This window comes from Astyanax mexicanus, chromosome 1 (genome assembly GCF_023375975.1).
Source record: "Astyanax mexicanus isolate ESR-SI-001 chromosome 1, AstMex3_surface, whole genome shotgun sequence".
NCBI classification, from domain to species: Eukaryota; Metazoa; Chordata; class Actinopteri; order Characiformes; family Acestrorhamphidae; genus Astyanax; species Astyanax mexicanus.
Window position 1 is genome coordinate 133,839,304 of NC_064408.1, and position 18,795 is coordinate 133,858,098.

Consider the following 18,795-nt stretch of genomic DNA (forward strand, 5'->3'; position numbering starts at 1 on the left):
AGGGGGAGCAACGGAGCTCAAGATCACGTGAAGTGTTAGTGTTTTTAATCCTGCTGTTTTATATTATACTTAAATAACATTTATTTAATACTATTAATAGTAATATTTTAATAATTATTAATATAAATAATTAGTGTTAGAGTTTTTAATCCTGCTGTTTTATATTATACTTAAATAACATTTATTTAATACTATTAATAGTAATATTTTAATAATTATTAATATAAATAATTAGTGTTAGTGTTTTTAATCCTGCTGTTTTATATTATACTTAAATAATGTTTCTATTCTGATTCAGTATCATAATACTACTACTAATACAAATAATAGAATAGTGTGTTTGTTAATAATGTTGTGTAATGACAGTAAATGTCAGTAATCTAAGCTAATTTGTAATGAGGTTAAATCACACTGTTATGAAATGTTTTTGTTGATTTTGTTTAATTGTTTAATGCAGTTCTGATAATAATGTTATTATTGTAAGAATAGTGGTTTTATTGTAATGGCTGATCTGTTCTCAGGGGTTCCAGCTGTGTGTGAATGAAGAAGAGTAAATGATGGATCCTCAGAACTCAAGCAGTGGAGGAGGAGCCTCTGTCCTAAAGTGAGTAAATTAACTGATAGATTTTATTAGTAAAGTATTGTATTAATATTTTAATGGATGCAGCTCTAATCCTGGACCTGTGTTCCATTCTACCGATTTAAATACACAGAACCGGGGTTCTCCTGGACCAGAGTCAGAATGATATTAATTCTTTATTAAAAAATTATTCAGGTATAAAATAAACTAATTTCATAATCTGAGTTTGGCGTCTTTAGCACATGCTAATCGCTGGCTGTGATTTTACTGCAGAATAAATATTATTTGTGGTGGATTGAATTTACTCATTATAACTTGCTGGAAATGAGTAGCTGCATTATTTATGAAAATGGTTTATAATCATCTGTAAAGGAACTCCTAGCAGAAATGAGGGGATCCTGATGTCCTGCATTTGTATGATCAGATGATAAGGACTGGGTGTGTTACTAAAAGCTGTGAGGTAGAGCTTCTCACTAAAACATCTGGTTACTACAGTTAACCCATCACTGATCACAACAGATCACCTGGCTGATCCATTCTGTTCTCATCTATATCTTTTGCTATCTAACGTTCCCATGGAGAGAACTAAGGTTAGCAGAGAGTTGGCTAATATTAGCTGCGAGCTAGTACTAACGTTAGAGGCAAGGTGGCTAACTAAAAGGTAAAAATAATCCTTTACTATAAATAAAATAAATAAATACATTTTAAATTTACATGTTTTATATTAGAAAATGGTGCAAGAACCCTGCAGGCTTTGGGAAGATTCTAAAACCGTTATAAAAAAGTTAGTGTGGAACCTGTGAATGAGTTTACTCCACACTTTACTCTCATCATCAATCATTATAAATATCTGTTTTTAGGAGGAAGAGAGCAGCATCTCCAGCCCCCAGTGGAGTGTCTATGAAGAGTGACGCGTCCATGAATCCTCCTCCATTGTTCAGTGATGAAGCTGTGACCTCTGACCCAAAGTGAGTGAAACTCAACTTATCTCAACTTATAAAACAACAGCTGAACGAAAGTGCTGTACAAAGATAGTTATAAAACAGTGGGGATGGAGCAACTTAACAAGGTAAGGTGGGTCGAGTCCATTTAAAGATTTAAAAACAAATAAAAGAATCTTAAAATGAACTATAAAATGTACAGGCAGCTAGGAGGGAGGCCAGAATGGGAGCTAAATGCTCTCTCTTTCCTCGTTGATCCTGTTAAAAGTAACCAATACAATGTGGTCCAGACCAGGTTTCTTGGTTGCACTACAACATGTTTAATACCCACAGAAACAACACAAGAGGACAGACTGCTGTTAATAATGGAGAGAACTAGACTGTGAAAGACCTAGCATCACAGGAAGATCCTGCAGGCTTTATATAGTCCACCACAATCTTTACAGTATTTGTATTTATACAGTAGGTAACAGCGCACAGCACAATGTCAGCATGTCCCACACCAAATAAAGTGACTTTAAAGTTGGAAAATAAAGACAATACAATGCGCTGTTTACATTTAAAGTAATTTTTAAACACAGTCGCTATTTCTCCTTCCCAGCCTGAATTAAAATATAGACAGCCTGTCAGGTGTGGCTGGAGAAAAGGCAACTAAGGCGGATGCAAATGCGAGTAATTTTAATGAACAATAAAGGAATAAACAAACCTGAAAACAAGGAATATGGAGAATACATAGAACACTGGAAACAAGGGACCTAACAGACATATAGCACAAGAACCAAGAGCAAGTATAGCACAAGAACGAACACAAAGACAGAAAACACACTGACTATATATATACAGACGAGAAACAGGAAAGGTAATGACGGGGCAGAGTAACAAATTAACAGACACGATAAAATGTGAAAAAAAAACAGAGAAACGTGAGCACAGATGCGAAATGACATGGAAACAGCACGTAAAACCGAACCCCGGGGGCCGGCAGAAGGGAGGGGCCAGGAAGGACAAGAGACAAGACCAGGCACTGGACAGGGGCACAAACAGAGACTGAATGGAGGGCTGGACTGGGTACATGAATGGAGACAGGACATGAGACAGGGGCCAGACACTGGACATGGACTGGCAGGGAGCTGACATGTGGACTGGATAGGGGGCAGGAGGAAGAACGGAGATTAGACAGGGGCTGCACTGGAGACTGGACAAAGGACTGGACAGGGAACTGGACATTAGACATCCGACTGGAGGGAACAGGGATGAATACATTAACTGGGACACTTGACAGGGACGGGAACAGTGACAGAAACAGAGACAGGCACTGGGACAGGGACAGTCATGCGAACAAAGGTAAACATAGGTGGGTGCCCAGGACTGGAAAACATCTGTGGGGCAGTCAGTGGGGCCTACCTGGGCACAGTTCTTGGGGTAAAGTTGGGAGGCCTTGAAGCAGGCCTGGGTGCACTGGGCCTGGAGCTCAAAGCACGAGTGGGAGCAGGTGCGGTGGGTGCTGCAAATACAGGTTCTGGTGCAGTGGCAGCCGCGCATGCAGGTTCCGGGTGACAGGAGCCGCGGAGTGTGGCGCTGCTGCCGCGGGAGCCTTGAAAGTTAGCTCTGGAGCCACCGGGGTTCTCCTGGACCAGAGTCAGAATGATATTAATTCTTTATTAAAAAATTATTCAGGTATAAAATAAACTTATTTAATAATCTGAGTTTGGTGTCTTTAGCACATGCTAATCGCTGGCTGTGATTTTACTGCAGAATAAATATTATTTGTGGTGGATTGAATTTACTCATTATAACTTGCTGGAAATGAGTAGCTGCATTATTTATGAAAATGGTTTATAATCATCTGTAAAGGAACTCCTAGCAGAAATGAGGGGATCCTGATGTCCTGCATTTGTATGATCAGATGATAAGGACTGGGTGTGTTACTAAACGCTGTGAGGTAGAGCTTCTCACTAAAACATCTGGTTACTACAGTTAACCCATCACTGATCACAACAGATCACCTGGCTGATCCATTCTGTTCTCATCTATATCTTTTGCTATCTAACGTTCCTATGGAGAGAACTAAGGTTAGCAGAGAGTTGGCTAATATTAGCTGCGAGCTAGTACTAACGTTAGCGGCAAGGTGGCTAACTAAAAGGTAAAAATAATCCTTTACTATAAATAAATACATTTAAAATTTACATGTTTTATATTAGAAAATGGTGCAAGAACCCTGCAGGCTTTGGGAAGCTTCTAAAACCGTTATAAAAAAGTTAGTGTGGAACCTGTGAATGAGTTTACTCCACACTTTACTCTCATCATCAATCATTATAAATATCTGTTTTTAGGAGGAAGAGAGCAGCATCTCCAGCCCCCAGTGGAGTGTCTATGAAGAGTGATCAGTCCATGGAACCACCTCTAAAGTTCAGCAGAGGAGGAGGAAGCTCTGGGTCTCGGTACATCACTGCACTAAACTACTGTTCTGTTCTGAGAGTGAAGCTCTTCAGTTCCTGATCTTTATTAAAGATGTGCTGTGTGTTGGAGTTTCACTGTGTTTAATGTTAACAGAACTGAAACCCAGAGAGGAGCTTCTCCAGAACCCAGTGGAGTGTCTATGAAGAGTGACGCCTCCATGGGTACTCCTCCGCAGTTTAGCGGTGAAGCTGTGACCTCTGACCCAAAGTGAGTGAAACTCAACTTATCTCAACTTATAAAACAACAGCTGAACGAAAGTGCTGTACAAAGATAGTTATAAAACAGTGGGGATGGAGCAACTTAACAAGGTAAGGTGGGTCGAGTCCATTTAAAGATTTAAAAACAAATAAAAGAATCTTAAAATGAACTATAAAATGTACCGGCAGCTAGGAGGGAGGCCAGAATGGGAGCTAAATGCTCTCTCTTTCCTCGTTGATCCTGTTAAAAGTAACCAATACAATGTGGTCCAGACCAGGTTTCTTGGTTGCACTACAACATGTTTAATACCCACAGAAACAACACAAGAGGACAGACTGCTGTTAATAATGGAGAGAACTAGACTGTGAAAGACCTAGCATCACAGGAAGATCCTGCAGGCTTTATATAGTCCACCACAATCTTTACAGTATTTGTATTTATACAGTAGGTAACAGCGCACAGCACAATGTCAGCATGTCCCACACCAAATAAAGTGACTTTAAAGTTGGAAAATAAAGACAATACAATGCGCTGTTTACATTTAAAGTAATTTTTAAACACAGTCGCTATTTCTCCTTCCCAGCCTGAATTAAAATATAGACAGCCTGTCAGGTGTGGCTGGAGAAAAGGCACTAAGGCGGATGCAAATGAGAGTAATTTTAATGAACAATAAAGGAATAAACAAACCTGAAAACAAGGAATATGGAGAATACATAGAACACTGGAAACAAGGGACCTAACAGACATATAGCACAAGAATCAAGAACAAGTATAGCACAAGAACGAACACAAAGACAGAAAACACACTGACTATATATATACAGACGAGAAACAGGAAAGGTAATGACGGGGCAGAGTAACAAATTAACAGACACGATAAAATGTGAAAAAAAAAACAGAGAAACGTGAGCACAGATGCGAAATGACATGGAAACAGCACGTAAAAACCGAACCCCGGGGGCCGGCAGAAGGGAGGGGCCAGGAAGGACAAGAGACAAGACCAGGCACTGGACAGGGGCACAAACAGAGACTGAATGGAGGGCTGGACTGGGTACATGAATGGAGACAGGACATGAGACAGGGGCCAGACACTGGACATGGACTGGCAGGGAGCTGACATGTGGACTGGATAGGGGGCAGGAGGAAGAACGGAGACTAGAAAGGGGGTTCAATGGAGACTGGACAAAGGACTGGACAGGGAACTGGACATTAGACATCAGACTGGAGGGAACAGGGATGAATACATTAACTGGGACACTTGACAGGGACGGGAACAGTGACAGAAACAGAGACAGGCACTGGGACAGGGACAGTCATGCGAACAAAGGTAAACATAGGTGGGTGCCCAGGACTGGAAAACATCTGTGGGGCAGTCAGTGGGGCCTACCTGGGCACAGTTCTTGGGGTAAAGTTGGGAGGCCTTGAAGCAGGCCTGGGTGCACTGGGCCTGGAGCTCAAAGCACGAGTGGGAGCAGGTGCGGTGGGTGCTGCAAATACAGGTTCTGGTGCAGTGGCAGCCGCGCATGCAGGTTCCGGGTGGCAGGAGCCGCGGAGTGTGGCGCTGCTGCCGCGGGAGCCTTGAAAGTTAGCTCTGGAGCCACCGGGGAAGCTAGCTCTGTAGTTGCCGGGGAAGCTAGTTCTTGAGCCACCGGGGAGGAGGTAGCTGGCGTCTGGAGAGTCGCCGCTGCTGCAGCTCTTTCCGGGGTGGAGGCGGCAGATTCTTAAAAGAACTATGGCACACAAAGGAAAGCTGGAGGCAGGACTGCGCTCGGACGTAGTGGCTGGCGGACTGGTGTAGGAGGGTAGTCCGCTTCATCCGAGCTGGACGCAGGTGTGAGGAAGTCTATATAGTCCCAGAAATAAGACTCCTCACAACCTGCAACCCTGCCAGCCTCACCTCCCCCGTAGTGACGGGCGATGCCAGCTACTCCAACCATTAGCAGAACCGAGAACGCTGCTACCCCCCCTTTTTTTCTTAGGCGCCGGGTAGTCAAGGGGTCTACGGAGGGGTAGCTCGCTGTGTCCATATAGGAGGTTGGTTCTTCTGTCAGTTGTGGCTGGAAAAAGGATGCAGAGGCGATTCAAATGCGATTTTAATAAACAAAGGAATAAATAAACTAAAAACAAACAAACAACAGAAACACTGGAAACAAGGGCCCAACCTAACAGGTGTATTGCAGGCACACAAACTGACACAGGAACAGGAAACACATGGACTATATATACAGTCGAGAAACAGGAAACAGCTGGCGTCAGGTAATGATGGGGTGGGGTAACCAATGAACACAGGTGATCACACTACAGGCAGAGACACAGGAGGAACACGCAGGATCAAGTAGGGAAATATTCCAGAAGTTTTCAATTTGGTAAAATCAAAGAAACTCCTCATTTTTAAGTGCTCTCTTATTTTTTCCATATATATATATATATATATATATATATATATATATATATATATATATATATATATATATATATAGACAGTAGGGGGATCAGTGTGAGGTGGGATTGGTGGTGATTTAATGGTAGTACAAGTTGTGATGGCTGTGGATATGTTGGGTGATGTGAATTCATATAAACAGTTCAGTCTTTGTCTACAATCAGAATAAATTGTTTCAGAACTACTGAGATCTAGAGCCAGTCATTATCTCTAATCATAATCACGGCAGCTGTGCATGAAATTACACAAACGTGCTTCATATAGAGTTCCTCATACAGTGAGAACAGTTATTATAAGCAGTAATATCAGTGATAAAAGCAGGACAGTGGGAGTCGGTTAGTGGTTTATACTTGATGATAGAATTAACAGATTAGTGTTCCGTCAGGGTGCTGTGTCTACAGTAAATTTACATTCTTTATAGAGCTTTTAAGAGACAAAAAGTACACAGCACTCAAGCTAGACTTTTGTGAACAGTGATTGGTATCCAGGCTGGCACTGCACACCTTTGATCTGAAACATATTCCTGGCAGCAAGAATACAGTAGCTGATGCTCTGAGCAGAGACCCTCTCAGAGAAATAGTCAGTCTCAGACTCATAACTGAACCCTACAACTGCTTGCTTGCAGTGGTCACCTCAGTGTACCTCATTATTGTTAGTTGTTTTAGATAAGTGTCAGCTAAATTCAATGTAATGTAATTTAAAAGGAGTTAGTGAAGATGGGATTCAAGACATATTCAATCTTAGGGTACAATGTCTTCAATCCACCACTATGTCAATGTCTTTGAATGTTTCTTTGTGATAGTGCCACTATCAAAGCTTGCTTGGATACACATAAGCAATGGGAAATGACAGCAGAGCCAATAATATCACAAGCCATCCAGTCTCAGACCAAGTATTTTGGTCTTACCTACATAGTCAAGAGTTTGATCCAAGTATTTAAATAAATTGTCAACCAGAAGAGGCAGCCTTTAAGGTAAGAAAGGAGAGGCCTGAATGAGACGGCGTTGGAACTACCCAAGCTGTTGGAAAAACTGCAGGTCCAAGATGGTGCCTGTAGGTCTTTGAAAAAAGGCTCTGAAGGGAATACATGACCTTGCCGATCATCAGGGACAAACTGACATTACACCTGGCATGTGAACCTTTTTTCTGGCCTAATATGAAACATGAAAGTTGCATGTTAAACTATGCGATGTATCTTGGCCATGACAATCGTTGTAACAGAGGACCTCATGAAGCTAGCTCATTCTTTTGTATGTTCCAGTCAAACAGCTAAGCAAGTTGCTAAAATCATATATTTTGCATGTACAGGTTCCCAGCAAATATTCACACAGATCAGGGAACTAATTTAAAATGCTTTCCTAGCAAAGCCTTTGAACTGTCAGGAATCTCTAAGTCCTGTACCACTGCGTACCATCCCATGGGGAACAGAGGGAATGAAAGGTTTAACTGTATGTTAGGGAAAATGTTGAGAGTGCTCCCCCTTCAGGAAAAGCACAAGTGGCCTGAACATGTAAAGACTTTGACATTCACATACAATGCAACAGTACACAAGACAACAGGGTATGCCCTGTTTTAGCTAATATTTGGCTGCATCCCAAGACTCCCCATTGACGTAAAGTTCAAGCAGGTGTTGCACAGTCCTGTGGTTGTCAACCATGGCATGTATGTGAAGTCATTGTCATTGCCAGTGATTCCAAGACTGATGAGAATGGAGAGGAGGATCTTGTGGTTGACCCTGTCGAAAGCTACAGAGAGATCAAGACGAAGAATCCAGTGGTCAAGAGCATACAGAGGATGAAAAATACAGTATTACCTCACATAGCACTTGTGCAGATTCTCCTGATCAAAGGTTAGATTAGACTTAGACTTATTAGACTTCCCACATAGAGGCATTTCAAATGCTACTGATTCACCAGTACACATTGGTACTGACATGCCACAGAGTGCCATTGACACACAAGATTTTGTCAGATCTCATGTAGGGTTGTGAAAAGAGTTAGCCAATAAGAAATCTCAGTACATTCTTAATGTTTGGCTTTATCCTGAACTGTTTAGCAGGTAGCTCATATAGTTGAATTATTAAAGAATTCGATTTTTTATTACCCTGTACTAGTTATGATAAGAATGGTTAAAAGACATAATGAGTTTCTGATAAGCAAATCAATTTGTTCTTTAAGCCATCTGATCAGGATTTTAGTAAAATATAAGTGGAGGTGAAAGTAGCAGAAACAGAAAATAATATTTCCTGTATTTTTTTCACATAAAATCCCTCTCTAATTATCTTTGTTATTTTAATAAGTATTTCTAATTATGGATTTTATATTTGTGATCTCTTGTGCAATTTCATGTGGAAATATATACTGTGAAGCAGGCTTTTATTATGATATTGTGTGAGAGCTTCACTCTCCTCAGTTTGCACACCCGGTGCACTTTGTAAAACACTGTTTAAAAGTTGTTTAAGCGCTTATAATGTAGTTCACTCCATGCTGTTTTTGCTACTCTTATGCACAGGTACTGCAACAGTTCATTGTTTACCTTTTAATGCTTTTTAGCTTCATCCAGGAATAAAAATGGGACTGAATTTATGCTTTTTGTTGTTGTTGTTGTTGTTGTAAACAGATATCAAGTGCAGTGTTGGGCACATTACTTTGAAAAAGTAATTAGTTATAGTTACTCGTTACTTCTCCAAAAAAGTAACTGAGTTACTAACTGAGTTACTCCACTATAAAAGTAACTAGTTACCAGTAAAAGTAACTATTACGTTACTTTTTTGTTACTCTCCCCCGTTAACCCCCATAACTTACTATACCTTAGCCAATCATTGCTTAGGCAGTTTTCTCATACTCCCCTCCCTTGTGACTCACACACACATCGCACACACGCACACTTTGTCTGTATGCGCAAAGTTAAGAAAAAAAAGTTAATTGAGCTGCTAAAGTAACGTGCAATAACGGGGTGTGGGCAATGGTAACGGCATTATAGTTACAGTCAGAGTAATTAGTTAGATTACTTGTTACTGAAAAAAGTAACGGCGTTAGTAACACTGTTTATTTCAGCGCCATTACTCCCATCACTTATCAAGTGTACGTGTATGTTTAGATGTGAGCTGCTACATCATCAGATTTATTCAAGTAGATCACTGTGGATTTTTTATTTGTCCACAGAGAGAAGAAAAAGAACATCTGTAAAAACCTGGACAGTATATTTAAGGTTAGTCCTAAACCATATACATGATGGAGATCTCACTGATTTCTTAAATTTCTCAGTTTAATTTTACTTTAATTTATATTTCTTATATCATTCATATTTTTTAATCATTGTTAGTTGACCAGTGTACGCATTTTTGTCTGTCATTTCTGCTCTGGAGCTAAGTTGATAAGATAACCTATTGTTAGGATCATGGGTCAAAGGTCCTTAACACCTTAACAGGGAAGACATCTGCTTAAGTGCTTAAGAGTCATAAATCCTGCCCCCCCACCTAAGACTATTTACTTGTGGTTGGAGGGTCTGTTGAGGGGAGTTCAGTTGAGTTGGGAGCTGGGAGAGAGACTGGCAGGGGAAGCTGCTGGCCGCCGTAAGGCTGGACCATGCTTTGCTCAAAGTCTAGCTTTGACCAACCATTTGAATAAAGCTACCCTTCCTGCAATTGACAGTCTCTTAGACTCCTTTCTTCTGCAATCTACATCTACAAGAACTGGTACGTTGTTGAACAGCAGGCGTCAAGAAGATCTAATGTTCTCTTCACTGACCCATTTAGAGAAATCTAAATGTCTGGTCAGAAGACAGAAGTAAGCACCAAGAAAAGAATACAACAACTGTATATTGTTAATATTAAGAATTTAAGATGGCACTCAGTAACATGACCTTTTACACACCAGAGCATCTATAACTCCTCCTCAGATCAATGTCTTTCTGATGTTTTGATTGTTCTGTTGTCAGATCATCTCTCTCTGATGATTCTCTGATGTTTGGTCTTAATCAGGAGCTGCAGCAGAAATGTATCTCTCTAGTGAAGAACGAGCTGAACTCATTCAAGAAACTCCTGAGTCCAGATTACCCAGCATGCTCTGAGAAAGAGGTGGAGGATGATCAGAGGGAGGGGGTGCTGAAGATCACACTGCATATCCTAAGGAACATGAAGCAGACAGACCTCGCCAACACACTAGAGAGCAGTAAGAGTTACCATTGGTACCAACCTGGGGCTAATTTATTTCTTTAGAGCTGATTTTCAAAGAGAATAAAAATTAATTGCAGTATAAAACAACATGCTGCAATCTTTATTATTGAATTATTAATTTATTGTATCAGAGTTGTTCTACACAGTGTCTTTAATGCTTGATCACAGCTGATTAAATGTTCCTTATTGTCTTTCCCTGTAATCAGAATTGGCCCCAGCATTTCAACAAAAACTAAAATCCAAACTGAGGGAAAAATATCAGAGAATTAATGAAGGAATCTCAGGTCATGTAAAGTCAGCACTTCTAAATGAGATCTACACTGAGCTCTACATCACAGAGGGAGGAGGTGAGGAGGTAAATCAGGAACATGAGGTGAAGCAGATTGAGGCTGCATCCAGGAAAAGCTCAACACAGGAAACACCAATCCAATGTAATGACATATTTAAACCTTTACCAGAACAGAACCAGTTCATCAAAACTGTACTGACTAAAGGAGTTGCTGGAATTGGAAAAACAGTCTCTGTGCAGAAGTTCATTCTGGACTGGGCTGAAGGAGAAGCGAATCAGGATGTTCTCTTTATATTTCCACTTCCTTTTAGAGAACTGAATCTGATGAAGGAGACGAAGCTCAGTCTGGTGAATCTTCTTCAGCGCTTCTTCCCAGAAACACAAGATTTAAAACCAAGACATTATAAGAGCTACAAGACTTTGTTCATCTTTGATGGTCTGGATGAGTGTCGACTTCCTCTGGATTTCCAGAACAATGAGAACTTGGTGGATATAGAAGAACAAACCTCAGTGGATGTTCTGCTGACGAACCTCATCAAGGGGAATCTGCTTCCCTCTGCTCTCCTCTGGATCACCTCTCGACCAGCAGCGGTCAGTCAGATCCCTCCTGAGTGTGTTGATCAGGTAACAGAAGTGCGGGGTTTCAGTGACCCTCAGAAAGAGGAGTACTTCAGGAAGAGGATCAGGAATCAGGACCTGGCCAAAAAAGTCTTCACACACATCAGGTCTTCAAGAAGCCTCTACATCATGTGCCACATACCGGTCTTTTGCTGGATTGCAGCCACTGTTCTAGAGAGAATGCTGAGTGAAGCTGAGGGTGGAGAAACACCCAAAACCCTGACGCAGATGTTCACATGCTTCCTGATCTTTCAGATCAAACACAAGAGCCAGAAGTACAGTGGGAAAAGTGAAACTGATCCTCAGCAGACTAGAGAAAGTATCCTGGCTCTGGGGAAACTGGCGTTCCAGCAGCTGGAGAAAGGAAACCTGATTTTCTATGAGGAAGATCTAAGAGAGAGTGGCATCGATATTACAGAAGTATCAGTGTACTCAGGAGTGTGTACCCAGATCTTCAGACAGGAACATAAGCTGCTGAACCTGGGGAAGGTTTTCAGCTTTGTACATCTGAGCATTCAGGAGTTCCTTGCTGCTTTATATGCGTTTCTCTGTTTCAACACAAATGATCGGAAAATTCAAACCACTGAACAGCAAACCACTGGACTATCTGGGATTTTCAGCAGGACATCAATGAATGACTTCCTCAGCAGTGCTGTGGATAAAGCCTTACAGAGTGAGAGTGGACATCTGGACCTGTTCCTTCGCTTCCTTCTGGGTCTCTCACTAGAATCTAATCAGAATCTATTACAAGTCATACTGACACAGACAGAGACGATCTCCCACAACAGTGAGGAAACAATCAAATACATCAAGAAGAAGATTGAGGAGACCTCCTCTCCAGAGAAATCCATCAATCTGTTCCACTGTCTGAATGAACTAAATGACCATTCTCTGGTGCAGGAAGTGCAGAAATGCTTGAGTGGAGGTGGTGACCGTCTTCTTCATCAGGCCAGCCTCTCTCCTGCTCAGTGGTCAGCTCTGGTGTTTGTGTTGGTGAATTCAGAAGAAGAGCTGGAGGAGTTTAACCTCAGTAAATATGGTGCATCAGAGGAGTGTTTTCTGAGGCTGCTGCCAGTAGTCAAAATATCCAGAAGAGCTTTGTGAGTATTTTCATTAATGTGTTTACAGTTTTTAATAAATTGTTGATGTTTTGTGGTTTTATTGAATCAGTGGTGAATTTGTATTATTTGCATTGTTGCATAGTAAAATATACAACAATTCAATATATATGTATGTATAATATATAAAATATATAAAACTCAAAAACTTTACAGAGAAGTATCTTAAGTGATGACCAGTTACTTTAATGGACAGTAATGGATTTTGCAGGGTACTTACAGGCCAAGATGTAATCTGTCACACTATATATGTCAGCATGCAATAAAATGACAGCTTTTATTTATTAAATTTCCTCTTTGATATCTGATAGTATCAGCATTTTAATATGTAAACCTTATTGTAATCTAATAGTATAGATCATTTATAAAGGTGGTCATTTATATATAATATTTTTTTAAATAAAGAAACAATCATAGCAGATACACTCTAAAGTAGAACTGTGTGATATGACTAAATATCCCAATATGTTTGATAGAAATGTATATATGAAACTTTATATATAGCTTTGGGTCTGCTGGTCTGATGGATTTCCAGCATTTTTAATGGAGATTTTCCCAATTTTTGCTTTAAACATAGTAGTTAGACAATTTTTTACAGACCTGAATTTAATAATCTATATATGAATATAAGGGGCATTTCATTGAAGAGGCAGAAAGTAAATGGTGGGAAGTTAAAAAAGCCCCCAGTTAACTCCACTTGCTCGTTCTATGTTTTGTTAAACTATTTCCTAGTCTCTTCTCACTCATTATAATCTATCCCAGAGCTTTTGGTAAGCTGGGATTTAGATTAAGTTCATTGTTAGATGAAATGTTGTGTTTTTCAGACTGGCTTCATGTAATCTTGGAAAAAAGACATGTGAAAATATGGAATCAGTTCTAAAGCTGGAAAACTCCTCCCTGAAAGAGCTGGACCTCAGTAACAATAACCTGCAGGATTCAGGAGTGGAGCTGCTCTCTGATGGACTGAAGAGTTCACACTGTAAACTGCAGATTCTCAGGTTAGTGTTTCTGTCACTTTATTCTAAACAGACAAAAGGGTAATAGGAGTCAGAGCTTAAGAGTAATGCATAGGGTGGGTGCTGGGGTGGTGAGGTCATGTCTCTGTATTTATGGGTTAATGTCAACAGTAGTTTTACTGTTTTATCCAAATTTCCTGTCTATTTTGATCCTGCTAGTGTAATTTTGTCCGTGTCTCTATCTGATCTTAAAACCACAAGTAACACTTATGCTACATATCCGATTTAGCATTAGCATTAACATAGCTTTTTTATTTGAATTGCCAGATTGGAATTAAGAGAAAATGAACTGATGTTTCTGATCCAATAATATAGAAGTCTTGTGTTGCAGACATTCATTGTTTCTAATGAAATGGCCACATTGGGCACAGAGTATGGCTTCAGGAAAAAAAATGTTAAAATCAAATTTTATCACAAATTTGTTTCATGCATGCATATCAATTATGTAGAGTAAATTCTTTAGACAAATGTAAAATATGGGTCACATTATGAACAGCCTAAAATAAACATCAGATTTTGTGAGAAATGCAGATTTGAGCCACTTTTACATGCTGTCTGAATATAACCTAATATGAGACATTTTCTTTTTTTTCACTATATCAAACCTGATTCATAGTATGATTCATGCTGTTTTTAAAGTGTCTTGTGTTTATTCTTGTTTTTCAGACTAGCTTCATGTAATCTTGGAGTAAAGACCTGTGAAAGTCTGGAATTAGTTTTAAAGCTGGAAAACTCCTCCCTGATAGAACTGGACCTCAGTAACAATAACCTGCAGGATTCAGGAGTGGAGCTGCTCTCTGCTGGACTGAAGAGTTCACACTGTAAACTGCAGATTCTCAGGTCAGTGTTTCTGTAACTTTATTCTTAACATACCAAAAGGTAATTGTCAGGGCTGTGCAGAGACATTCGTAGGGGCAGGTGCTCAAAGTCGGACCATTGCAGGTGCTGACGGAGTATTTTAAATAAGACATATTTCAATATTTCGTGCCGGCGAAATATTCTATATAATTTTCTATATTAATATTTCAGATGAGAACAGGGGGGAGATGCTGACGGAATATTTCAATATTGCTGACGGGGTGCTGATGAAATATTTCAGTTGAGGACGAGGGAGTGGGGGAGTGCCGATGGAATATTTCAGTTGAGAACGGGGTTGCTGACGGATGTTTTAGTTGAGAACGGAGGGGGTAATTATTAAATACATTTAATAAAAGGCCACTTTGGGGGCAGTAAGGGCACTAAGACCCAAACGGGCAAACTATAAGAAATGCAAAGGGTGGGTATTGAGATCATGCCTCTGTTTTTAGGGGTTCATGACAATATTTTTCCACAGTGATTTTACTGTTTTATCCACATTACCTCTCTCTTTAAATCTGCTTATTTGTGTCTCTATCTGATCTTAACAAAATCACAAGTAACACTTTGGCTATGTTCATACAGCAGGAAAATGTATTCCAAACCTTTTTTCCTTAAGGGCATCATTTGTGTAGCAATGTGAAAACGCACGCTAGACACAAAAATTTGGATTAAGGCCACATTCCTGCACCCTTGCATTTTGTAGATGTACTCTACAGGGTGCGTAAAAAAGTATAAGTTATATGCTTTATTAACAATGGTTTTGGCCTTAGTGAAAAGTCTATGATGAAGCATGCAACATATGGTGTCAGCCAGTCTTCATTTGTACAGTCTTTTTATACCAATAAGTGGCAGCCCTTAAAGATCTACCTGCAGCAGAAAAGTGTCCTGCAACTTTTGACTCACCCTGTACTTACTTATTGTAACAGCAATGAAAATGGATTAACGTTAGATTTAGAAAATCACCAAAATGTGTTAATTAAACCTTGCATTTATTGTAAACTAATTTGTGTTTATATCTAACTTTCAGATTTGCTTTGTGTAACATTGGATTAAAGATGTGCACAATGCTGGAATCAGTTTTAAAACAGGAAAACTGCTCCCTAAAAGAAGTAGACCTTAGTAACAATGACCTGCAGGATTCAGGAGTGGAGCTGCTCTCTGCTGGACTGAAGAGTTCACACTGTAAACTGCAGATTCTCAGGTGTGTCGGTTCAAGGTATTTATATATCAAAACACAAGATGAAGCTTTGACTGAAGGTCAGAGTACACCAACCAATCAAAGGTGAACTCTCTGTCTGCAGTCAGCTTTAGGATGTCCATAACAGATATCAGCCAAATACTTTTTTCAGTAGTGGATGAGCTGCATGTCCATGTAGGTGACAGTGAAATGGATCAGCTTTGGAGCTGGAACTTTCTGTCTAATAGTTAATGTATTTTTTGTTACTATAGTATTTTATGTTGTTCCTTTACCCTAATATGGTAATTACAATCATGTCTCTATTACCACACTATCCAGTACAATCTAAACATGATGAGTTAATGTTCTTTTTTTCCTGATTTTGCATTTTTAATTAACTTTATATTCAGTTCTGTGGAGTACTCCTTAATCCAACCTACTGACCTACTAACCAATTTAGCTGACTGAAACTCCACTTATAAAGGCTTGGTGATAATGACTCAATCTAAAGGATGAGTGACTGCTCAAAAGAGCTAAAAATAAAGCAATATGTTGTTTTTTATCTACTTTAGCTACTAGGCTCCCCCTACAGTCAGGAAATCTAATTTACTTTTACACATGCATTTGTGCATAAGCTGAAGTCAAAAAAGGCAGTAAGGAGTACTATCGGAAAGTTATAATTTAATATCACTTTGAGTTTCATAGCATTATCCCATTATGCAGAGAGGTAAACCAAAGCTAAACTACAATTCCACATTTAGTAGCAGCATTCCAGCCCAGATTGGGAATGACAGAGATGCTTATGCCATCACTTTAATGTCAAAAGTCGGTGGCGCAAACATACCAGGTGAAATAGTATCAGTGAATACTATTGGCTGATATCTCCAGGATTTGTGACGGACCACCTACCTTCAAGAGCCGGAAGAGGGCGGAGAAATAAGGATGGCAGGAGAGTTAGCGAACTGGCTGTGCTACAATTCAAACAACCGGCCCTACGGGGCTGTTAGCCCGGGTTTAGTGTTCGGCGTGACCGGCTGTCTCGTTCAGCGCCTGGAGTGACCGGCCCTCCGGTGCGGTCTGCCCGGGTTTAGTGCCTGGAGTGAACGGCTCTCGAACGCTGGTTGTAGCATAGCCAGTTAGATAACTCTCCTGCTTTCCTTATTTCTCCTCCCTCCTCTGGCTCTTGGAGGTAGGCTGTCCGTCACAAACCCTGGAGATATCTGCCAATAGTATTCGCTGAGGGAGGCGATCCTGACTCCGCCCCCAAACTGTCAAAACCACCCCTTTCAAAACTTGAGAGCAAAAGCCTCGCTCGAGGAAAAAAAAAGCCGCAGGTAATTCGCATGGCACGCAAGGAGAACTGTGAATTCAAAAGGAAAAATTAAGCTCGAGAGCGTGTATTCTGTTTAGTGTGCACACAATTCCCCCTTTTTTTCGTGGGTTAATTTTGTTCATCTGGTATTTTTGGGCCCCCGACTTAATGTGACGCCATAGATGCTCATATTCCTTTTACAGTGTGTAAGACAGGCATGACCTCATGACTATAAAGATGCAGTGTAAAGTTTAAATTGCTAATCTATTTTTTAATAGTTCATTTGTGTTAGTGGATCTTTATCACACTTACTAAACTAATCTAACTAACATGTTTAGTTTGCTTGACTGAAAATCCAACAGTACAGTCATTACAATGAATAGCTGATGCACTATCAATACAACTGCCTGGAGGTAGAAAAGAGATAAAACTTTTAAGTGGAGTGACAGGAATCTTGTTACTCTAATAAAAAAATCTATTAACCCCTTATTCTTCTTATTTAATAGTTTGTAGTGCCAATTATATCTATATCTTCTTCTGAAAGCAAAGTGAAAATTAAGGTAAATAATAAGAATGATAAGAAATTATCAAATTTATATCAGTAAACTAAGAACATTTAATAATTTGATTAATAAAATAATTAAAATAATTAAAATGAATAATAAATAATTAATATAAAATAAAGTGATAAGAAACTAATTCTAACATATAGCTTTATGTTTCATTGTATTCCAAATGTTTTAAGTTTTATATAATTGACGGGCAGCAACAGACACTGACAATGTGCTTTATTTTTCAGATATAAAAGTGAATTTCAGTTAAATAATAGCAAAGTTAAATAAATAAATTTATTTTCAGTCAAAGTTCTTTTCTCTTTTAACTTTTCATTTCAAAAACTCCAGCATTTGAGTGAGAATTATCATCTGTTGAAATTCTTAAACAGCAGAATGCCTGTGTCTGCTATGTTAAGTTACGTTTATTAAGTCTGTTTACTGAACATATATGTAAATCCTTATAACTGACAGAAATAAATAGAACTAATAATAATGAATAGTTACTGTGCAGATTTTTAAGTATATTTTATTTTTATAGTTGATTGCTAAAGGCTGTGGGTGAGGTTTATTTTTCTGTGGTAAGGAAGTGATGGGATGGGGGTATTTTGGAGCGCAGGGTGATAGGGATTCAGATTTGGCTGCGCCAGTGAAAGTTGAATTTAGACGTCCTTTCACCGGATCAGTCGCGCAATGTTTTTTCCGACGCCAAGATAGAAACACGCCAGAAATTTACATGAACACACATCATTTCCATACCACCACGCCCATCGGTGTTAATATATTCCAAAAGTCCAACGATATTTTAAGGACACGTGGGAAAGGTGTAAAAATAGACTGTTGACGGGGTGTATGTTGGCAACGCTACACACCTCGCGCGGGGTGTACGATAGGGCCCCATAAGTCCATAACCAAAAGGGCAAAGGCATTCATTCTTTTCTAACATTGTTATTAACAATGTGAACAACTCTTATATTAATTAACTACTGACCATCTTATAAAGCTCACCCCGATATACTGACCCTGGATTTCTGTCAGTTAACAAGTGCAATGCATTTGC

General features: G+C 39.6%; 1 protein-coding gene across 5 annotated transcripts in view; it reads left to right on the forward strand.

Annotated features, from left to right (window-relative positions):
• The first annotated feature begins 520 nt into the window (after positions 1 to 520).
• LOC111196444 (NACHT, LRR and PYD domains-containing protein 12) overlaps positions 521 to 18,795 on the forward strand; it is a 42,934-nt gene continuing 24,659 nt past the window's right edge. Inside the window, exons 1-10 of one of the 5 annotated variants that reach the window (XM_049465163.1) lie at positions 521 to 604; positions 1,441 to 1,548; positions 3,855 to 3,962; positions 4,075 to 4,188; positions 9,784 to 9,829; positions 10,602 to 10,791; positions 11,003 to 12,803; positions 13,646 to 13,819; positions 14,504 to 14,677; positions 15,723 to 15,896. In XM_049465163.1, the coding sequence (XP_049321120.1) occupies positions 555 to 604; positions 1,441 to 1,548; positions 3,855 to 3,962; positions 4,075 to 4,188; positions 9,784 to 9,829; positions 10,602 to 10,791; positions 11,003 to 12,803; positions 13,646 to 13,819; positions 14,504 to 14,677; positions 15,723 to 15,896 (2,939 nt within the window). In that variant the 5' untranslated portion in view covers positions 521 to 554. The remainder of the gene's footprint in view (positions 605 to 1,440; positions 1,549 to 3,854; positions 3,963 to 4,074; positions 4,189 to 9,783; positions 9,830 to 10,601; positions 10,792 to 11,002; positions 12,804 to 13,645; positions 13,820 to 14,503; positions 14,678 to 15,722; positions 15,897 to 18,795) is intronic. The other 4 variants (XM_049465171.1, XM_049465168.1, XM_049465166.1 and 1 more) reach the window with 4 other exon arrangements.